Source organism: Manduca sexta, chromosome 20 (genome assembly GCF_014839805.1).
Source record: "Manduca sexta isolate Smith_Timp_Sample1 chromosome 20, JHU_Msex_v1.0, whole genome shotgun sequence".
In the NCBI taxonomy this organism is placed as follows: domain Eukaryota; kingdom Metazoa; phylum Arthropoda; class Insecta; order Lepidoptera; family Sphingidae; genus Manduca; species Manduca sexta.
This window is the reverse complement of record NC_051134.1, coordinates 6820171-6843986: the sequence shown is the minus strand read 5'-3', so window position 1 is coordinate 6843986 and position 23816 is coordinate 6820171. Positions and strand designations below refer to the sequence as shown.

The 23816-nt window shown below is 34.8% G+C and overlaps 1 protein-coding gene and 1 pseudogene across 1 annotated transcript; one reads left to right on the top strand and one right to left on the bottom strand.

Annotated features, from left to right (window-relative positions):
- Window positions 1-259: 259 nt before the first annotated feature.
- On the top strand, window positions 260-5352 carry LOC115450643 (annotated as a pseudogene).
- A 3514-nt stretch (window positions 5353-8866) lies between these two features.
- On the bottom strand, window positions 8867-22590 carry LOC115450644 (delta(7)-sterol 5(6)-desaturase erg32). Its single transcript, XM_030178698.2, has 7 exons — window positions 22393-22590; window positions 21856-22082; window positions 13522-13715; window positions 11219-11467; window positions 10859-11042; window positions 10457-10629; window positions 8867-10141 (listed from the first exon to the last, which is right to left on the bottom strand). The coding sequence occupies exons 2-7, from the start codon at window positions 22079-22081 to the stop codon at window positions 9965-9967; spliced, it is 1203 nt and encodes a 400-aa protein (XP_030034558.1). The 5' UTR covers window position 22082; window positions 22393-22590; the 3' UTR covers window positions 8867-9964.
- Between the last annotated feature and the right edge of the window lie 1226 nt (window positions 22591-23816).

Here is a 23816-nt window from a genome sequence, read left to right as displayed (position 1 = left end):
AAACAAATACTTTATTTGATGTCATTGTCATATTATCAATTCTCTGGAAAGTTTAATTATATATTTGGTTTTTACTATTGCTTTGGATGACGAGATGAGCTTGTCATCGCCTGATGATAAGCGATACGACTGCCCATAATCAGTAGAGATACCATCCAACTCCTTAAATTATAAAGTATTGTTTGGTATTACATTGTACTCGCCATCCTGAGACATGACATGTTAAGTCTCATTATTTCCAATAGTTACACTGGCTACAATGTCTTTCGAACCGAAACTCAACAGTGAGTACGCGTTGCATTACAATTAATAGACATTGCGGTGCTATCTACTTAGAAGGATTCTCGCATATGAGAGATCTACCACCAGTAAATTAATACTTACCATACCAGTAATTTGTGCCCGAAATGGCGATAGACACGGCCCCTATCTCATCATGGGGCGGAATATACATGGAGGAAGATAAGTGCAGCAGTTTCGCCTCTTCAGGAATAAAGGGCGAGAGTGTGTGTGTGTATATTCACGTAAGTTTGAAACGGACTTAGTATAAAATAAATGATTTTAGACGCTTTGAATATAAAATGATTATTTGATAATGAAATAATTAAATTGCAGTTTACATCTAAGAGGGTAAAGATTCGTGCGATAAAATATACCTATTAGAATACAAATAACATAAAACAATAGTAAAAACGTGATGCATAAATTAACAAAATGCACACTATAAATTATTATTCTTCTACACCTGGTTTAATTCGTCCCTAATCCTTTCTTATCAGTACGACGCCGATATCCCACGGTCATGTTTTGCCATATCTCCGTAATCGTTAAGGCACCTGTGTCAATACATCTGCACCAGGAACTAAACATGTATCTATAATTCTAAGATCACACTGATAATAGATGCTATCGATATTGTTTTAACACTTAATTAATTCATTAGGTAACAAAATTTAAAAATATCTAGTTTTTGCTCGCGGCTCCGCCCGCATGAAGGAGTTTCCGGGATAATTTTTTTTCCATATAATTTTATTAGACATAATTAGCACGTATTACGTAATACTAGCTGCTACATTTAATTATTTATATTTTTAATTTGTGATAAGGGAAATATCTCCTATGATACTTAACCTTTTGTATGCAGGTCTTTAGTCTTTTCTATGCAAGTCTTGGGTAAAATGGATACTCCACATGTATATTTCTACTACCAAACAGATTGAGTGGAAGACACTGTTTGCTGATTTTGAGTATATTAAAACTTTTAATAACTCGAGACATCATAGACGGTGGCCATAGTCCACATGGCATACTTAATATTCTTCAGTAGCTGTTGACAGACCATCGTGGTGATCACTACGCCATTTTACTCTGCAGCACGCATAAAAATAGATGTATCATATGTTACAAACCCCTCCAGATAGAAATCGACGAGAAGAACATTAGTCTTTAATTTCACTTTATATACTTACATTTGTATAATAGCGGATTTAATACTAGAGCAAATGTGTACTGATCATATTTTAAAGGAATAACAAGGCCTTTTCAAAATAAATAAACACAGTGAAAGTAGTTATTTTTAATCTTTATTTAAAGAGCTTTGTCGTAATGAAAGCAGTTATGTATAATTTTTAGGAGAATGGATGGTGATCCTAGTAACAGCCCTGAAGCAGATCGCAGGACACACCTAGACGAGCAACGTGACGGCCGAGGAGATCTACTAGCTGTTCACTTCGGAAAACTTGAAGATGGACAACTACATATTCATAGCAGCACATACCGTATCCTTCGGCATGTATTTCTTGATTGGAGGATTTTTACATTTAAGTTATAGTCAATGAAAGGGTCATCAAGAATATTGTAGATGAAATTTTAATTACTATGCCATTGAAGATAAAAGCGTTGTTGTGATTTTAGAAATTAAATCGTATCTGAATTTTTTATTTTTCCTTAATTGATAAAATCTTCGGTCGGTGGTTAATTATGCGAATTTCGATACTTTCAATTTAATTTATGTAAAATTTAATAATGCTTCGAGTTTTACACAACAAAGTCTGTAAACTTTGTCGCCACCAACACCTATATGTACATTTTATCTTCGCATTGCCAGTCTCGTTATTATAAAAACCTCGTTAAGCAGACTGTCTTGGTGGCCTAGTTATACTGCATGCGCCGTACGGCAGCGCTCTGAAGGCCTGGGTTTGCATCTCGGGTCGGGAAAAGTGATATTGGGGTTTTTCTGCTCAGTATCAGCCCGAAGTCTGGAATTCGTGTCCGATATGGCGATAGGCTCGCACCCTATCACATCATAGGATAGAACGTACTTGGCGAAAAGTGGGTGACCTTTACATACATACTTGTAAAAAAGAAGGAGGCTTTTGTGCAACACGCGATATGAATATAACCTAATCTTTTGCTTCATTTACAAAAGTTATTCGTCAGATTAAAAAATGTTGTAATTATTTCTCACATTATTAAACCAACAATCATATATTTAATTTTAATCAATAAAATTATTGTGCTTACAATGATGTCCCTCGATATACCGTTCACAAATAACGATATCTTTTCGTTATATCGAGATCACTTTATATCGATTTGTTACAAATTTTCTGTTTTAATTACGACATTATTAATCTTCTTAATGCGTCTACGGTTTGGTTTTGTATAGACTTGTTCTAAAGTATTTCAGACGTCAAGTCTTTGAAATTTTAATTTATTCTTGGCTTACAATAATTTCGCTATTTGTAGTACAGTATTTATGAAGTTGTTTTTATTCAAAATATACTTAATCTAACCAAGGTTTTTGCACATAAATCATAAGATAAAGGTCATTAAAATAAACTGTTATGCGGATTTTATCGCGATTATTATATTATTATTTTCTCCCAACGTTTCGAAGACTTTGCAGACTTCTTAGTTACAGGACGGATTAACACGTTGGTCATCTGAAAAGTCAAAGTTACGATATCTACCTACGATCGCGTAAACATAACAAATCAAGATGAAGGTCATTTAGATAGTCTTAGCACAACGCCTGACCATGAATAATAGCAAATTTGCGAATATATGAATTATGAAGTATTGTGGTATTGCATCCGTCACACTAATATATCAAATTATTATCAGTAACTTGAATGATCTTCACGTAGAATACAACCGTACTTAGCCACTGTAACTTTGTGACATGATATTATTTTAACCTATTAGAATTGAGGAAACTTCCTTTATTGGAAATAAGCATTAGTTAAAACGGTAGCAGACATTTATAGCCTTCAATATATTCCTCAAATATAGCTCTAATCATTATCCCCAGTGGTATTTCTACATGAATAGAAAACATCTAGCACACGAGTGGGAGATCCAGCCCAACAGATGGATAACATCAGAGCTAGAACGCCATCAGATCATGGTGGGAGTGATCTCTTTGATCGTCACAGGCTACTTCTCCGCATTCGTGACCTGCTAAATCCTCAACGGGAACCCTTCTATGGTGTACTACCAATTCAACGAGTATGGATTGTTGTGGTTCTTTCTGCAGTTCCCATTGGTATTCGTCTACATGGTGAATGTGAAAAATATTCTTATAAAGAGATATAGATCGGTTCTAAATTATTAGGCATACATACTACTAGAAAACTTAAATTCACTCGGGGTTTATCCTCGCAAAAAAAGCACCGTCTCGGGAGATAATAATAATATCAGCCCTGTAATATATACTGTCCCACTGCTGGGCTCGGGCCTCATCTACTACTGAGAGGGGTTAGGCCTTAGTTCACCACACTGTAGTGCGGGTTGGTAGACTTCACACACCCTCGAAAATTCCTATAGTGAATTTCTCGGGTATGCAGGTTTCCTCACGATGTTTTCCTTTACCGTTAAAGCAAGCTATAATTCACAAAGAATACACACATAACTTTAAAAAAGTCAGGGGTGTGTGCCCTTGAGATTTGAACCTGTGGACATTGGTCTCGGTACAAGTCTTTATATCCAGGACTACACCACCTAACTGATCCATCGTCTATATCATACCCCGTGGCTCTTCTTAATTTCACTGCATTGGGGTAGGTAGATAAAAAAACAATTTTAAATTTTATACTTTGTAAATATATTTATCAGACGCAGTTCAAGATGTTAGGTTGGAGTTTAAGTGTGTTGTGTATTGTTCCACGGTCGATAGTAGTTTATCAGAATTTAATTTATTATTATATGATGCCCAATAATAGACTTTTCAACATAATGTAAAGAAACAATTCGACATGCCAGAATATTTGCTCAGATCCACACACAAACTCTGTTGTTTGTGATTTTTTTTTATATTTCACATCAGTTGAAGGTACTTTGCAATGTCAATCTATCTATCTATACTTATAATAAATCTGTAGAGAGGTCAATTCTGTACATGAAATATATTTCCAAAATAATAACTATCAGGGGGTGATTAGGGATCGATACTGATGCCAAAAATGCAATTAGTAAAATTTTTGTCTGTCTGTCTGTCTGTATAACCGTTATAGAAACAAAAACTACTCGACGGATTTTAACGAAACTTGGTACAATTATTTGTCATACTCCTGTGCTGGTTATAGTATACTTTTCATCACGCTACAATTAACAGGAGCAGAGCAGTGAAGGGAAATGTTGGGAAAACGGGAGAAGTTACTCCATTTTTTAAGCTTCCGTCGTGTGTGCAACCTTAATGGTTAAAGCTACACAGAAATCATGTATCACGGAAATGTTCTCCTCAAAATTATGTAAAAAATATCCCACGACAGCATATGTCTATCTTTTATGGTTGACTCACAATAACACGTGTAACTCCCGATAGCTTAGTATTTCGAAGCTTTCTCATTATATTTGTCTACTCTTACGTTTATAACACTCTCAGTCATCCCTAATTAAAAAGTTAACATTATTAAATATTCCATAAAAAAGAATCATAGAAATCGGTATAGAAACACCAAAGTTATACATGAGATACGCTAATAATAAGCCATCATGCGTGAATACTGAATCATGCTATAAGGATTATTTCTGTATATATATAAGGTCGCGAACGCACAGGCAGGCGGCTTGCTTGGTACCTAGAGGCTAGCGAATCACCCAGCGAGTAGCTTCGTAAAACGAACATTCTCGAACGTTCGCGACCGGCTCCATTTTTGAAGTCCGAAATCCACGCGGGCGAAGCTGCGGGCGGAAGCTAGTATTTATATAAAAAGAGACATTTGAATTATTCTAATAATAAGATAATACTTTCTAGCTCCGTTTTACACGGTTGCCACCTACAACTACTGCCATTGTATCATTGATCACTCTGGCGTAAAGTTCAAGCCGCAGTGGTGGCAGCCGTGGTAGAACCCTGCGGAGTTCCACGACCAGCACCACGAGTTCTTCCACTGCAGTTTTGGATTTAACCTATCCCGGTGGGATTGGGTGAGTATCAGCATTTTATAAATTTTCTTGTCTGTTCGTGTCTATTATACAATTGCAGAATTTGTCTACATTTTTTATTAACTGATTACAAAAAATAGTGAAAAAATTATGACGAATTGAGTACCATCCTCCTTTTAAGAGGTCGTTTAAAATTGTGATCATTTTATTTGTAACAGTCAATAGTCTTTTTGTAAAACATAATCTAAATTCAAATTTATTTATAGCTCATAAAAAAACACCTATAGGTCCTCTTAAGTAATCAATTAAAAAAAACAACTACCCAATTTAAATACATTAATTATATAGGTTCTTAATTAAGCTATATTCAATATTACTGCATATTTCATTTATTCACAAGACTCTTTCACTTTTAAGATATTAATGGTTTTTAAATCTTTGCTAGCTTCACGGCACGGGAATAAAGAAGAATGTTGTGTACACAGAAGAGACATTCCTCGGCGAAGCCCCTACCATAGGTACTGAAGAAGCGAAGGATCTTTGGTAAAAGGAACCAGAACTAGCAGAGAGCATCAAGAAGCCAGGACTCTTCGACAAAAGGGAACTGAACGAGGCTACATGATTCATTCTTCGAAGGGATAATTGGATATTTTAGTGAATTCTTCTTATGTCATATTACTTTGAACAACTTTTATAAATATAGAATATATAAATCGTCAATAATTATTTTAAATTTTAATATATTCGTGTAACAGTTACCTAATAGACTAATCCGCTCCAGGTTTAAACGATTGGATTTAAACTTATCCCATGTTAACGGTGATGTGCGTGCATTAGCTTATATATTATATATAACTATTGTGACTATGTACAAGAAAGAATTGGAAAAAAAAACAAAAGATGTACTGAACAATTGATGACAAAAAAGAAAGCCCGGAGTTTTTTCTGCCTTTCTTCTTTGGGTAGTCATCACTTAGGTAGCTAGTGAAAGGCTGGTAAGTTAGCTAGGTTAGGGCTCATGTCCTCGCCGGTGAGGATCGCGACGCGTTATCCTTCTATTTCCCCCTACCTGCCAGCCCGACCTGGGTACTTCGGTTTCTACCTTGTCTTTATTATAAATTTTATCCCTAATTTAAAATGTCCATAGTTATATAAGTAATTTTAATAGTTGTTTATAAATAATAATAATTATTCTTATGCTTTGTTTTGAGGTATCATAAGTGCAACTTTGTTTGCCTACGTGATAAATAAAGTATTTTATTTTATTTTTATTTTAATGCACGTTACTAAAATAAGTCGTTTATATCCGAGAGATCAATGAATTTTTGTGTAATCGTCGTAAACCAACAAATACTTTTAAAGTAGCTTTCTCTTATATAGGTGCATCTTAATAAGGCTACGCCAGTCGCTATATTCTCAATAATTTATCTTTATACAATCGTTTATTGTATGTGTATTGCGTGATATATAATATTTACTTCAAGTTTTCTAAAACTATAAAAAATATTTATGTACATTTTGGTGAGAAACATCCATTTCCACTGGGAACCCACTTAATCTGAATTATCTCCGTACAAGCGAATAAATTGTCACTGAAGCACCCCGATTTGTACCATCCCCATATATTAAATTATTCTCTTTAAGAGAAATGGTTTATAACTTTGTCTATTTAGTAACTTGTAAAGCAAGCTGGTGTGCAATCACAAATGTATTTCACACCATTTATAATTTTAAAACAATCTTTAAAATTTAATTAGGAAATCATAAATATATTCAAGTTTGCATATAAAAATAAAATACAAGGAAATTGAAATAATATAGCAATTTGCAACTATGCATGTCAATAGTTGATTGATTGCGCTTTCTTTTTCTAATTATTAACTGTTTTCAACGTAATTAATAAAGGTATTTAATATTTAAAGTTCAAAGTTCTGGGTGTCATTGCTTCTTTATATAACTTGACATGTACTTAAAATCAGTTAGACCTGGACGACTCTTAATTTTCAAATCCCTACAATACTTTTGTTAAAAAGGTCGATAATTTTTTTAAAAAGAACCAGTGCTGAATGTTGACTTTCTCATAAACACGGCACAACATATAAGTACTACTATAATAATATGCATAAATGCGGTGTGCAAACCTGCAATAGTACGTTTTTGGTAAAGAATATATTATATCCGCCCAGGCGACCACCGTACACAAGGTGTTAAAATTCGCTCAAGTGGCTCACGTAATTGTGTCGCGTTCCGGGATCAACCTGCGTATATCCGGTTCCAACAAGCCTACACAATTTTGTCAACTAGCGAGGGGTAATCATCTCTGGTCCGTCAACATTCTATTGGATACCACTCTACTTACCATCAAGTACAGTGGGATCACGTTGATGTGGCAATATAAAAAAATCGTTCCGATGGTAATTGAATTTTACATAAGTTACGAAAGGGAATAGGTAGGAATCGGGTTATATGAAGGCTTCACCTGCAAAGAACATTATCTGCTCTAAAAATTCTCTCAACAAATCCAACGTTAGTCGATGTTTAATTAAAGCGCCGACACCTCGCCGGCCCGGGGCGCGTAAATCAAACGGCAGACCTTACACTCACGTTATTTCTTCCGCCCTCTAAGACCCCGGGCGTTTTTTCATTGCGGAATGATAAATGGACTTTGGACGTTGAAATTTCTTTAGAACGCCTGTTATTTGATGCGAATCTAATAAAGTTATTTTAGTACTAGTCATCTTTTAGCAGTTTATCATCGCATGGATATCAGGGTTAAGGCTGGAACCTAAAAAGCCGACTTTTATTTGCATGTAAAGTAACTATTCTGAACATAGAATGCTAATTTTTTCCAGCATGTAAAGTAACTCCTCTAGAAGTGATACGTGGTTCAAATAATAGCTAATGTGAAACGGCTCGACTGCCTCGGTGGCGCAGTTGTGATTTTATATGGTACGAGTAAGGGTTCGAATTCCGAGTTCAGCCAAAATAGTGACTGGGTTTTTCGATCTTAAAATATTACTCTGTCACAGCTCGGCGGCAGGAAGTGGGCGGTGTGATACCCCCGTGCCTTAAAACACGTAAAGCTCTTGGTCCTGCGCCTGATCTTCCTCGGACCATGTCGGATTTGCCGTCTCACCGGAGCATGAGACTAAAGGAACAGAGAATGCATCTGTGTATTTCCCATACACTTGTGCACTATAATATCTCCTGCATACTTGGCTGATCTCCGTTGAGATTGGCCGCCGGGGCCGAAATTCGGCTAGGAGGAATTCATTCATTAATTCAATGTGAGACGTTATGACCCTCTTTAGTCGTCGGTATATTGCCGGCCTGTCGTGTGCCATTTCTTAAATTAATAGCTGCAGACCATGCCCTCCTCTGTAATTCAAAGTTCTGAATCGGGAATTTAATGTTTATCACTACTCAAGGTATTTTTGTTAAATTTTTAACAAAAGTATCTACGTGTAAAATAAAATCATTTTTTCTTGTAAAAACATATTTTTATTAAAATACTATAGTGCATAATTATAAATACTATATTTTACAACATCTTAGGTAAAAAAGCAATGTGTAGGGGTATCGTAGTAAAATCTATCTGTTCGTATGTCATTGCTGTTATTTTTGATCTTTACAGGGGAAACAGCGATTTTTACTAACAGCTACGAAATCTAATGTTACCTATACTCTTCACCGATTATATTATTTATAATATGCTAGGCTCCACTTCATTTAAATACTTACATTCTAATACAAACTTCAATCACGACTGGATCTAATTGATATTCCTTTGTAGATCCATAAGAATTTTCTAAAACAAAAATTGGAATATTCCTCCGTATCGATTTTAGACCTTTATAATTGGAGGAATCTAAAACAGTAACAGTAATTATAATCCAAATTTTTGGTTCGGCATTGCAATATACATTGTATTATTATAGCTTTAAAAACCGCATTAGTTTAATGTCTCGTTCTACATTCAATAACATTGTATATTGAAAATATATTTCATGAACCTATGGCCTCCAACCATGGCGCCATTTTATACATTTATAATATACTATTGTAATTTTCATATTTAAGAGTAACTTATACAATGTTATAAAATAAAAAAATATTTTACTTTGCTGAATTTAAATGTGATTTAATTTCCAAATCAAGGTTCGACACGAGGTCGATTTACAATTGTGAAACACTCATTGAAGATATGTTTTTTAACATGGTTTTGTTAAAGAAATTACTATTATTTCGGGAAACTTTAAGTTTAATGAGAAACTTTAGTTAACATAAGAAAGACGTAGTAACTTCTCGTCATAACTTTTTGATTTTTGCATGTAAAATTACTTCCAGTGCTTTAGCATTAGAGTGAAGGAGAACAAATTACCAACTATGTACGAGTGTTACGGTTAAAGCCAACGTAGTTACATGTTTATAAGCAAATTTTGTCTACAAAATCCAAAATAATTTATAGTTACAGTACCTACTGATGACCAAAATTTATCACACGAAACAAGGTTACACTACAACAACGTTAAACTATGAATATCTAAAATTTGTCTAATCTCATGGAGCTAGATAATCACGTTGTTTTGTTGAGTTCAGTCTTGTTGAACACGCTTGGCTTATTGATACTCTCGACTAGCTCAGGATCTTTCTCTAAGAGCTTTTTGGCTTCCTGCGTTTCTATGGACGGAGCTTCTCCGTGGAAAGTCTCTTCTGTGTAAACGGTATTCATCTTCCTTGCAGTGCCATGCAGCTGAAAATTAGGTGTCATAGAAATTAATATATTTCCCATGTATCTATTTCGCAGCAATCAGAATTTTATGTCGTTTTGCGCCACTATTCGGTGGACTTTTTGCATGAGCAAATTTAAGTAGGTAGTGAAACCAGAGATTTGACGAAGGTTAGCTATTCTAGCTTTGGTGGCGTAGTTGACGCCACCGAGATAGTAAAGTATTATACTAAAGCGTTTTCCTTTTTCTATACAAATTTGAAACTATTTAGCTTAGATAACTTATTTGTTAGTTTGTTAAAAATTCAAGAATCTAAGTTGTAGATAGTAGATACGTACCCTATCCCACAAAGACATGTTGAATCCGAAATTGCAGTGGAAGAACTCGTGATGCTGGTCGTGGAACTCTGCGTCAGGCTGCCACGGCTGCCACCACTGCGCCTTGAAATTGATGCCCGAGTGGTCAATGATACCGTGGTAGTAGTTGTAGATAGCCACTACGTAGAACGGCGCTGGAAAATAAAATACAGCCTCAGTTAGCTGAATACTTCTTCTGACTCAAGGCACTTAAAAATTTAAGAGGCGTATGGAGAATTGATCAATAACAATAATCTTTTTAAAATAGCCGTTGAATGTTTTTTTTAGAACTCAAAATTCGATACAAAGAAAAAAATTACTTATCGGTGATAATCAAGTTGATAATTAAAATATTTGTTGGGCATAAAAGTTCCAGATAGTCACCCCAGTGCACTGGTATGGTGAAGAGTGGCAGACACATTGTGAGCTGGACATGCATGATCTCCACTGGATGAATGGCGGTGACGGAGAACGCGGTCGGCTGCTTGTACTTATGATGGAGCTTGTGGAAGTGCTTGTACAGCCATGGGGTGTGGTACAGACGGTGCAATATGTAGGTGGTGTAGTCCTGGAATCAAAAAATGTTAAGTTAAAATCTGGCTATTATCACTTCGCATCGATTGTATTTGCCTAGGCATCTCCAGTTGATTTTACCATTAAACTTATTTCCAATGCTTGGTATAATATAAGCTACTAGTACGACATCCGAAGGACCTGTTTTATGAAATAAATTTTTACACTCACTGTATAAATGAAGATCAATGGGAACTGCAGGAAGAACCATAACCAGCCGTACTCATCGAATTGGTAGTACACGGTGGAGGGGTTTCCATTCAAGATGTAGCAGGCCAGGAAAGCGGAGAAGGAGCCGGTAATCAGCAATGAAAGCGTTCCCACCATGATTTCGTGGCGCTCTAACTCCGGGGAGAGCCATTTGTTGGGTTGGATCTTCCATTCCTGAGCGACATGTTTTCTGTTCATATAGAAGTACCACTGGAAGTAAAAGAAATTGGATTTATGAAGCTGATTTGAATCGAATATTAAAGGATATTAAGAAGAAAATTCATGGACTCTTATCAATAGTTGCGAATAAGATAATATGGGAAAGACGTCTCAGAAATCCTTTGTGAAATGATTTAGATTTTTTCTTAATTTGCTGGAACATTTTAGGTTTTTACATAGACTATTTCATGAAGAATTCTTAGGAACGGTTGATCTAAAGGTATAATAACAGATGATTTGGATAAATAGGCACAGTATTCTTATACAAGTTTTTAGTAATAAATAATATAAGTAGACGAAACATTCCCTCAAGAAAATCTTTCAGGCTCCGAATAAATTTAGTAGATATCTCTCGATGTTTTGTAGTGAAATTATGTTGGAGTTTCTACTGTTTGTTAGTGAGTCATCATGCTGCTTTCCACCAGATAAAAATCTTGGCGATTGGAACAACACATAGTGTGTAAAACTTTATACATAATGTAAAAAACTATTAAGCGTTAAGTGAATTCAAGTCTTAACTCTAAAATAGGCCAAACGTGATGCGGCGATCGCATGCACTGTCTCATTGAACTACAATATGAAAATTTAATTATGTATGAATATTTTTCAAACTAGTCTTTACAGTTATATTCAACGTATTACATTATGATTGTAGAACAGTGCATTGAAATACAAAGTAAGGTTTTAGTTATATGGAAAGCAATTGCCTACATAGTATGAGTTGATCACCTCGTGATTCATAATACAAGTAATAAATAACGTAGTATATAGCGGAATCTTAGTGTATTACATTTTTAGCGTTATAAAATAGGTAGAAAATTGTATTATCATAATGATAAGACGTCATATATTTTATGTTGTTGAGTCTCTTATCAGAATTGATATAAAGTTATATATGTACAAAGTTTTAGATTTTAGTACATGTTAAGTTCGGTCTTTGAGTGCAAATTTAGTCATATTTTTATTACCCATACATTTATTACTTCATTACATACATTATTAGTCAGTCCAACGTCCAATGACATGACTCAAGTGAACTGTAGTTATAATAAATATGAAAAGTAAATAGTCAAACAAAAGAAAAAGGCTTAAAGTATTACCTCAATAATTTCAAATGTTTTTAATGACCTTTAGATAACAAAAGAATAATTCAAAATAAAGTGTAAATCTGATAGTATATCAATATTAATATGCCGCAAGGACGTTCAGTGCCAAAGAACTGACGTCCGGATAAACCGCCTAATATCAAATCCGATATGCAAAGCGATAAGAAACGGATTTTATAGATTAGATTCCTACAATTGAATAAAAAAATTGTTATTAATATCAATCAGAATGATATATTATCAGAAAAGCTAACGAAGAGAGTTCGCAAAGAAAGGGATATGTGTTGTTGGGGAGTTCATATATAAAATGTATGTGAATTTATATTATCCCACCATGAACAAACATTTGAACATATTCCGGAAAACACATTTGAGCAAGCAGATCTGTGATCAGACTTCATATAATGAACATTCAATATTTGAAACTTTGGAGATCTAACATATTAAACATCTCGTGGCGATAGAGTTTTAAGACTTGCTCATGTAATACTCATTCATAAATTCAATACAAATTAAATGTAAAGTATCGAGGTTCACGTAATTAACGATCGAATGAAATTTTATTATCTTATAAAAAGTAACTTCAAAGATTCCAATCTCAAGATGAAACATAGCGTAGAATAGAATTTTAATGAAAACGTCGCCTGTTACAGACGGTAACTAAATTAAGTACGATACGTATCTATTTATATTTTTTATAAGATTTTAAAATATAACGATAGCGTCGCGGTGTATAAAAGCGATTTATTATACCACGCACCTCTGACTTCTGACAGTGATTCATTGTTAATTTATACCAGCTTTGGGTCACAAAACCTAGCAATTAGCTTTAATTTTGAATCGAAACAAATTATTACACATTGAAGGCTGAGTATATTGAACGAAGATCAAAACCTAAAAAATCAACAGTTTGCCAAATAAATGAGATTCAATGCTTACATGCAAAAATCCTCCAATCAAGAAATACATGCTGAAGGATACGGTATGTGCTGCTATGAATATGTAGCTGAAGTGTTCCATCTTTAAGTTTTCCGAAGTGAACAGCTTGTAGATCTCCTCGGCCGTCACGTTACCCGTCTGGGTGTGCCCTGTGATCTGCTTCAGGGCTGTTACTAGGATCACCACCCATTCTCCTAGAAAGTAAAGAATTTTGGATTATATTACTTGCTTTAATGGAAGGAAAATATCCTGGAGTAGATATATTTTTTTTGATCATATCTAAAAGGCTATATTGGTTGACCAATGTAGGGTCGATATTGAAAGTTGTAGGGTAGGGTTAAATAGGTTAAATACTTTCATTTTGAATTGAGAACTCCATTTTGAATTCGGGTTAAATTACTTGTAAAGATGATAAAATATTTGAAATAAACAAAATATTTAAACGGATTAAGCTATTAACTACGAGTACCTATAAGGTTGGCTGCACGTAGCAAATGTAATTAAATATCACGTACGAATAGCTATAGCACTTCAAACTTGTGCGTGGAGCAATTACCTTTGATACCTAGCACCACTAACAATGGTGCTTTGTTAATTTTATTCTAGCAGACAGCTTTAACATCTAGTCAACGGAAATATCTATCGGTTCTTGTATCTCCCGAAGTGATCTATCTTTGAATAGGATATCAATTTTATGAAATCAAACTATGGATTTTGATTGTTTCAAATTATTATTAATTGTATAAATAATGTTAAAATATTTTACATTAGTCATAAACACTATGAATCTATAGTATGCTGTGGTTCTTGAAGTATCTCTTCAATATGGAAGGGTGGCTTTCGATACGTATATTCTTCCTATTTCTAACATGGTAGTGTTAAGTTTACTACGAAAGATTCTGCTCGAAAGCTAACTCTTGGGAAGGTTGTGGTAGTATGTGCATGCGCACTTTGCAACCTTCGGTATACCGAAAAGTGCATAGTTAGGCGAGGTTTTAGTCGGTAGGATGATTTAGACCAATAGGTTCACCACAAATCTGTTAATGAATTTCTTCGTGTAAAAATATTGTCAAGTTCTCCCTCTATTGTAAAAATAGTGTCAAGAATGAAACAATATATATCGAAATCTCAGGATTTCGATATATATTGTTTCATTCTTTATCTTTGATTTCCTATTTGTTTACTATCGCAGCCGTTGTTCACCCATCAGTATTGCTTAAAGAAGCTTTGTCCATTGTTTTTGTGCTTTTATTGACGAGCAGACGCATAATTTCTTATGCAAGTGTAGGTGTCACCAAAACAAAATTGCGTTTCGTTTTTTCGATACTGCCTGTCAACCTGAGACGAAATTTTAATCTCATAGTACACAGCCATTACCCTTCTTTGTTATTGCAATGCCCTCCAAAAGAAACGGATGAACAGTTCATGTTCAATACCAATGACTAAAGCTTGCGAAACGCGTGTAAATGACTTTATCGATTATCGGACATTTGCGATATGATATCGATGTATTTATGTCACAATTACGTAAATTCGTTGTGCGATTATGTCGCCCGTCATCAGGATTATGTTATTAAGTCTGAAACACAACAGTGCTCACGTATGACTTCGCGTGGTATTTGATAGAATATTGGTGGTAAGCGATGAAAGTACAACTTGAGTTCAAATTTGGATCTTAAATTTTGTACAAAACAAACTACTTCAGCTTCTTTAGATCTTGCTGCATCTATTACCTCAGTAGATGTGGGTAACCATTAATGGCCAGACAACGTCATACGCTCATGGTAGTAATAGTGATTTACTTTAAAGTTGTACTACAAGAATTGAATATTCACTTCTTTCACTCTAACTTTCGTTTTTCAGATACCTTTCCTTAATGCATTTTAATGCAATCCCTAGCATAACTACCAAAGCAACAGTGTTTTTATCTTTATCAATGTTATCGGCTCAATGTCTCAGAACACACTCAATCTTCTGTTGTTTCATATGTTATGAATACTTGCAGGTGTTCTTTATCAATGAATTAAAATGATGTCAAAGAGATTCGTTGAGATTACGTACGTTTAAAAATACCTACATTACTGAGATGTTGACATTGTCATTCGTTATTTGGGTGTAAAGTACAATCAGTTCTACAAAAAATGAAGACACAATGACACGAACGTAGATAAAGATGACGAAGATAAAGCCCACCAAATGGTAGTAGAAGTAATTGATACTGTTGATACATTTTCTTTAATCTGTGGTCACCTTGAACTTTCATTCATCCTAAAGTCACATTCAGACGAATATTATCGCAAAAACTAAGATGAAATATACTGCGATATAGTATTAAAATTTAATGTATAGTTTACGTAGAATGCCACAAGTCCTAACTAATCATAATCATTGTTCTTCTAGGATTACCACGTCAAAGCCTGTTACTAATTTCATTTTACATTTTTTATTTAACTACTACACACACAAAATATATTTGCAAGCGATTTTTTTAGATGACTTTATTGACATTATGAAGTAATTTTTGCTATGCAAATAGTGGTAGGTCTCCTATATGTGAGAGTCCGCCTGGATAGGTACTACCGCAATAGCATAAATCTCTATTTCTGCCGCCAAGAAGCAGTGTGTAGTCACGGTTGTGTTTCGCTTTAAAGGACTTTGTAGCCAGTGAAGGTAAGACCTTAGAATAACGAGCGCAGTGGAACACCAAACAACACTTTGTAATTCAAGGTGTTGAATGGTGTTCCTACTGTTGAACAGTAAAAGTATCTACAGTAAAAGTCTTGTTATAAAAATGAGTAATTTCCACTTATTCACGAACATAGTTTAAATTGAGTGTTTAATCGTTTATCTATTAGCAGATTTCGAAGTAAAAACTGCTTTTTAAGCCCTGTTCCTTGATATACCTAAGGTAATTCAATTCAATTTTTAGATTCAGGCTCTTTGGTTTACAGACGATGATTTTGCCAATGTCAAAGTAGGATAAGTCATGGTAAAATTATGATAGATCTATTATTGACTGAGATTGTTGAGCAGTGAATATTTTTTTTTATTCGTGCTCGGGAAATGACTCCACAACACCTGATGGTAAGTGGAGTGGGGTCCAATAGGATGTCGACTGACGAGAGATGATTATCCCTCGGAAGTCGTGTATAGCCCGCTGGAACCGGATATACACAAGCTGATTCCAGAACGCGACACACTAACGTGGGCTTATGGGGGGTTTTAACATCTTGGGTACGGTGGTCGGTATGTGGACGGATGTAAAATATATCCTACCACCACAAATGGATAAAGCAATAGCATTACAAAAGTCTACCGCGGTTTATTTTCTCATCATTTTCTTATGATCTCATTGCTTACTTGATTTAAAAAAAATTGAACTCATTAGTTTTTGAAACAGGACGTAGGACATAAACTATGTGTGCCTTTGCTTTTAGTGTAATAAGGATGCGTTCTTTAGTCATCAAAGTTGATTTAATGGAGGTCGCCGCGAATGTCGAACCAACGAAAAGGTCATTACCACCTGCGCTGCGGCTATCATCAAGATCTATGTGAAGTTTTGTTTAAGTTATTAAAACAGTTATAAAGAGTCATTTTAACTTTGCGTTATTCAATGAAACCACATATTTAATCTTCTTGAAATTAACTTTATAACTAGTTCACTATAGCGCAGGATCGTGATTCATGGAAGGATCTTGGGGAGGCATTTGCCCAACATTGGGATATTATAGGCTGATACGATACGATACGAAATTAACTTTATAATAAGTTACTTGAACCGTAGATAAAAAAAATCTGGCTCACATAAATCTTAGAGTTACGTTGGCAAAAATTTGAAACGATTATTGGAAATGTTACTGAAAAAGACTTATAATTAAATACCAAATAAGTAAAAAAATAGAACAAATATGAATAACATAAAACCTTGCAATTGTAAACCACGCCCTAATACCACTACTAGATATTTAATAGAATTTGTCGCTGTGGTACATATATGTGTCGCTTTCAGTCAGAAATACACTCAGACACACGCCATATTCGCGCTAAACTCTAAACTGATAAAAAAATCAGAAAAGTAAACTCGGGATTTTAGATAAAATAGTCGGTATTCATGGTTCATTTTTCACACAACGGTAGCAGAGGTAAAGACGAGTATATAATCCGGGGGTCCTGTTCCGTCTACGAGGGTAAATCCGTCCTATTGCAATTACGGGCATTCTTAGCGAAAGACAGCGTTGATGTTCGTATAGAGCCTTAAGTGTTTTAAAATTTATAAAATTTTCTAATCTACCATATATACTTTCCTTTTTTCTTTTACCTTTCTTAAAGTTAAATAAACATTAATATTACAGATTATAATGTTCAATAATAGCATAAATTACTTCATCTTTGCACACCAAAGAATTTTCATACGTATATCAAAGGCATGTGAAGTGTGCTCGGCTTGTCAGATTTAATATAAGGTTCATTAGACCGTGAAGGACTATAATGAATTGTATTAATAAAAAAGGTCCGTGCCCAGCTACCGAATAATTTAATATTATTTTAACGGTTAAGGAAAACATTGCGAGGAAACTTGCATATTTAGGAACTTCTCTATGGGAATTTTATGGGTATTTGAAGTCTACCAATCTAAACTAGGCCAGCGTGGTAGACTAAGGTCGAGGTCAGTAGTATAGGAAACCAATACTCAGCAGGAGGACAGTATATAAAACGGGGCTGATATATTATTATTAAAATACGGGAAAGATGATAATGATTTGTATAATATTAAACAATATTTTTTTGGTAACTGGTAAGTTAAACATAACAATTTTGAGTTGGTAATTAATGAATGCGTGTACGTACAATGGAAAATTTTAGTTTCCATGGAGAATAATTCCATTTTCAGATAACTACCTACTCGTGAGAGACCTGTTAAAATCGAGTCTGCCATTTTGAATAATTACCGATCAAACAGACGGACAAAAAAGAATTCTGATTATGAGGTTTAATTAATATGCAAATAACTTTATTATTATGCGTACAGGGACAATATTTTTTGATTAATTACATCTCCATAACTTTTATCTTTAAAAGAGTTATTGACAAGGGTAATTGAGAATTAATACTGATTGCTACGTTGGGACACAATTTGTACATTTGCAAATTATTATTACGATATTGGAAGGTCATTGAGTTGAGATAACATTTTTTGGCATACTAATTGCGAAAACAGTGGAATCCAATTTTATATAAGTAAAAATTTCTCAATGGATTGACCAAATTAATAAGATTCTAGCTATCAGCAATTTACATTAGACCAATCTGCACTAAGTTGCGTGGCGGACTAAGGCCTAATCCCTCTCAGTAGTAGAGGAGGCTCGTGCCCAGCAGTGGGACAGTACTTATACTTAGTCTGGCCATAAATACTGTTACACTTAATTATAAAAAAATATTACATTTGAATTTCGAATCTGTCATTTTTATACGATTGTTCATTGTGTTTTCTCATTTTGGCGCCAATACATTGTAAAATATTTTGCGATATTAAAATGGTGTGGGGTGATAAAGAGAACCGAATCGCTGTGATAGCATTACACAAAGTAGGTATGGAGCCAAATGCAATTTTTAAAACTCTCCATACACTTGGTATTAGTAAAATGTTTGTGTACCGGGCTATTAATAGGTACAATGAGACCTCCTCTGTTTGTGACAGAAAAAGATCTGGCCGTCCACGTAGTGTTCGTACGAAAAAGGTGGTCAAAGCAGTAAGGGAAAGAATTCGAAGAAATCCTGTCCGAAAGCAAAAGATTTTATCTCGGGAAATGAAGATAGCACCTAGAACCATGTCGCGTATTTTAAAAGATGACTTAGGACTTGCAGCCTATAAGAGACGCACTGGCCATTTCTTAACTGATAATTTAAAGAAGAATAGGGTGGTAAAATCGAAACAACTACTGAAGCGGTACGCAAAGGGAGGTCACAGAAAAATTTTGTTTACGGATGAGAAAATTTTTACAATTGAGCAACATTTTAACAAACAAAATGACCGTATTTATGCTCAAAGCTCTAAGGAAGCTTCCCAATTAGTCGACAGAGTGCAACGTGGACATTATCCGACTTCAGTGATGGTTTGGTGGGGTGTTAGCTATGAAGGAGTGACTGAGCCATATTTTTGTGAAAAAGGTATCAAAACATCGGCACAAGTGTATCAAGATACCATTCTTGAGAAGGTAGTTAAGCCCCTTAACATCACCATGTTCAATAACCAAGTATGGTCCTTCCAGCAAGACTCGGCGCCGGGTCATAAAGCTCGGTCCACGCAGTCTTGGTTGGAATCGAACGTTTCGGACTTCATCAGAGCTGAAGACTGGCCGTCGTCTAGTCCCGATCTTAATCCGCTGGATTATGATTTGTGGTCAGTTTTAGAGAGTACAGCTTGCTCTAAACGCCATGATAATTTGGAGTCCCTAAAACAATCTATACGATTGGCCGTGAAGAATTTTCCCATGGAAAGAGTGCGTGCTTCTATTGATAACTGGCCTCATCGTTTAAAGGACCGTATTGCAGCCAATGGAGACCACTTCGAATAAGCTTTTTATATTTTTAATTGTTTTATATTTATGTATTAAACTGACACACTGTAAAAGTAATAAATGTTATTTGCAGTTAACAATTTTCTTTTTTCTTTATTACAATATTTATGGCAAGACTAGGTATAATAATGGTCTGGTATTATTATGATTATATTATTTTCAGCGATTAGAGACGGTCTTAGAGCCAATATCCAATCCCGTGTTCATCAAGAGCAATATGGCGTTCCTGAAGCAGCAACAGTAAAGGCAATATATAGACCACAAGTTCACTGCATTTCTCCTAAAAAAGTTAGTTGTTAGACCGTGGATCCAGATTACTACCAAATTATATCCATATGATATATATAAATAAAAATTCAATTACTATGCAAGATATTGCAAAAGTATTGATTTAGCATGATGATAAATATGAAGTTTTAATCAGCAATTGAAGCGTGGTAATAAATTATGAGTCATTATTGCTAACTCGGTCTTCAAAGTTTGTTGATGATATGAAATGATTATAGAAAAATGCTACCGATGATTTAAACATCTTCATGGATTTCGAAATCATCAAAGATCTTTATATAACGTGAATAACAATTTAATAAAGAGGGGGATTATTTTAATGGGATTCGTAGTGGCAAGTCATCATCGCAACTTGCAACACCAAGTCCTTTAGAGTTGCATTGCCAGTACTTTTGATAAGTCTTCGTTACTCCCATTAATGTCTAACCTCTAATGCAGGACGTCATGGCAGGCATGTGTGGCAACAGCAATATATATACTGTGTAAATATATGCAGGAATGCCATAGGACCCTTTGACACATGTGCTGTTGTGGCAGTGGTTGCTGACGTAACAGCTAAGTAATATATTATTGAAGTGAAACTTCTTTAAAATGGTTGTGATTTAAAATTCGATGAAACGAAAACGCGTTTGAAAAAGGAGCAGCGTTTAACCAGCCTGCATGCCTGCCTGCATTTTGCATCCTTTTAGTAGGATGTGTCTCATACATGTGTTTGTGCCAGCGTATTACAAAGCCCTTTTTTTTGGTTTCGCGGAGAAAGTCCCTTATTATAAAGCAAGCGTGTTGTATTATTTGTGTATTTTTATTTATGTGAATATTTTAATCTCACTAATAAATTAATTTTGCAAGTATCTTATTATGCAAAAATAAAATACCTTACATTTATCCTAATACTCGTGATACTCCATATCCATCTCAATCTCGTAGACTGATTTCCAGAAGTTTCAATTCTGCTGTATGTCAATTGTACAAACACTTATTTTATGAGATATTTGTATACTTGTAACATACATACTAACTCGTAGGTCTCCCCCAAAGATTTTCAGACGGACCTATCGAAAGCGGCCTGCATCCAGCTTGTTCCTGCGACTTTTATCAAGTCGTCTGCCCACCTTGCAGGTGAACATCCAACTCTGCGCTTGCCGGTTCGTAGTTTCTACTCGTGAAGTTTTTTGCCCTATAGGCCATCAGTTCTGCGAGCTATGTGCCCTGCCCACTGCCACACGTTATAGTGAAAAATCTAAAACGTCCATGATATAAAGAGAACGCATCAACGCGACTTCGCCAAAGGGATTGTAGGATTTCCGGAAATTCCCCTCATCTCTTAACTCCTATAACTTTCTCGATGTATTAATATGCTCATGGTTCTTGTGACATCGATGATGCGAGTGTATAACTAACTCATTTTAAATCGGGTGACCTTTACTTAGTTCCAGATTCTTTTTTTATAATAAAGCTTGGGTCTTACCTCTAAGAGTAGCACCAAATGTAAACACTGCAAAGGTTGCAATAAATGTGCTGATAAACTCTGGTAATCTTTCGAAGAACTTCTCCAGAGACTCTGCGTATTTCTCGATCCATCTGACGCCATCGGTCAACGGGTCGAAGTATCTGGACTTCTTCTCTTCTACTTCTTTTATTTTGTTGTTGTTTTCATCTTTAATGATCCGCTGTCTGACTTCCTCAATCGCCATACTGCATTAATTAATATTTTATCACTTAAATGCCATTATTTCATTGTTAATTCTTTTATTATTGCTAATCTAATATAGTTATAATTAGCTATTTTAAGACTACTAAATTTGATTTGATTACCAACGATTTTGCAAAAGTAACCTCTATTATTAAATAAATAATATAACCGTTTATAAGCGTAAAAATAATAAGGCCGTATATAAAATTAAAACAAATGGTAATTGATATGAAAATAAATTCGAATAAGGGTTCGAAGTAGAAAACGATTTCAGCATAATAATTGTAATACAAAGCTAATACAGTCACGTACCTTGTTTAAAGCACTATCAGTGTCACATTTAATAATAAAAATATTTTTAAGAGTCGCGTCTCTTTTGCACTAATTATCACTCACAAGTGATTTGCTAATATCGCAAAGGCTATTGCAAGGACAACGCCGATAACTTGTTATAATTTAATATTTTACATAATTTTGTGTTATCTCATAATTGCGTATTAATTTATCACTTTTTGCTCTCACGCAGCCGAAGGAGGGGGGTAGGAGGGATCAAGAACGTCTTTTCTGGATATCGCATTTGAATGAAACAAAGACTGCACTGTTCACTTGTGAAAACTACAAACAGAAAAACTGTCAGACAGACAGAAAACAGTTATTCAAACAAATATATAAAGATTGATTTCTACGTATAATCTTTACTATTACAATAAAACCAAAAGAGTTTGTAGAAGTTCATATCTCTCTGGAAATACTAATTATTCTGTAAATTCTTTCATTAATGGAAATCTACATTATGTCTCCGTGTTATAGGCTGGCTATAGGCTGTTTTCAGTTTGGGAACGGACAGTAACAGACATATACGGGTGAAAACTAGTGTCAAGATATATTTGTATGCAAAAGTAATTAATTTTAATAATCATCACACTGGTTTAGGTGACTCATTTAGTTTTTTGGCCTTTCATTTTAACAATATATAACAAAAAAACTAACTTTAGAGATAACCTACGTCAGAGCAAAATATTAAAGTCCATGTTTCAAGCAACATCGATACGTTATCATAATTCTTAAACATTGTAATTGATTTGATAATGAAAGTAAGCCGATAATTTTTGTTGACTGTCGCTACATTTAGGTATCATATGCTTATGGAATTTATGGCTTCCGTAACTATAACAAATGGCGAGCGTCTAAGCTGGCTGAGTCGAATCGAATGGTTAGGCTAAAATGGTTTTAATACCTATTATAGTTAGGTTTTAAGTAATCCGTAGAAATATCTACGTCTTGTTGGCAATGTTGCCAGATGTTTTCCTTTTAGGAAGCCTCGAGGTATTCTAGGAGGCAGCCTTTACTACAGCCCCAGCCCCCCGAAGCCAAACACATAGGCTTTTCGAAAAAAGTCTAACCTAAATTAGAGCACGCAACCAAAAATCTCCGATTTTCCACCTCAAAAGTAGGTATACTTTACACAATTGATATACATTGTATTTCCGCTCTTATTTTTTTACTCCCCACAGACACCTTAAATAAATTGTCCCTACAAATTCTTTCCATGATGTTAAAAACCATTCTAATTTGGGTAGGATCCCCCATTCCCTCTGGTATTTCCAAAAAGATGCATTTATGTTGAATCCAGGATGGGAGAAGCCGCTATCCCCTGCCTCTCCTCGGTATGCTCGTCTGGCTAAACTTGGTTTACTGTTATCCCATAATTGCAGTGCTCCGTTTGCCTACCCATT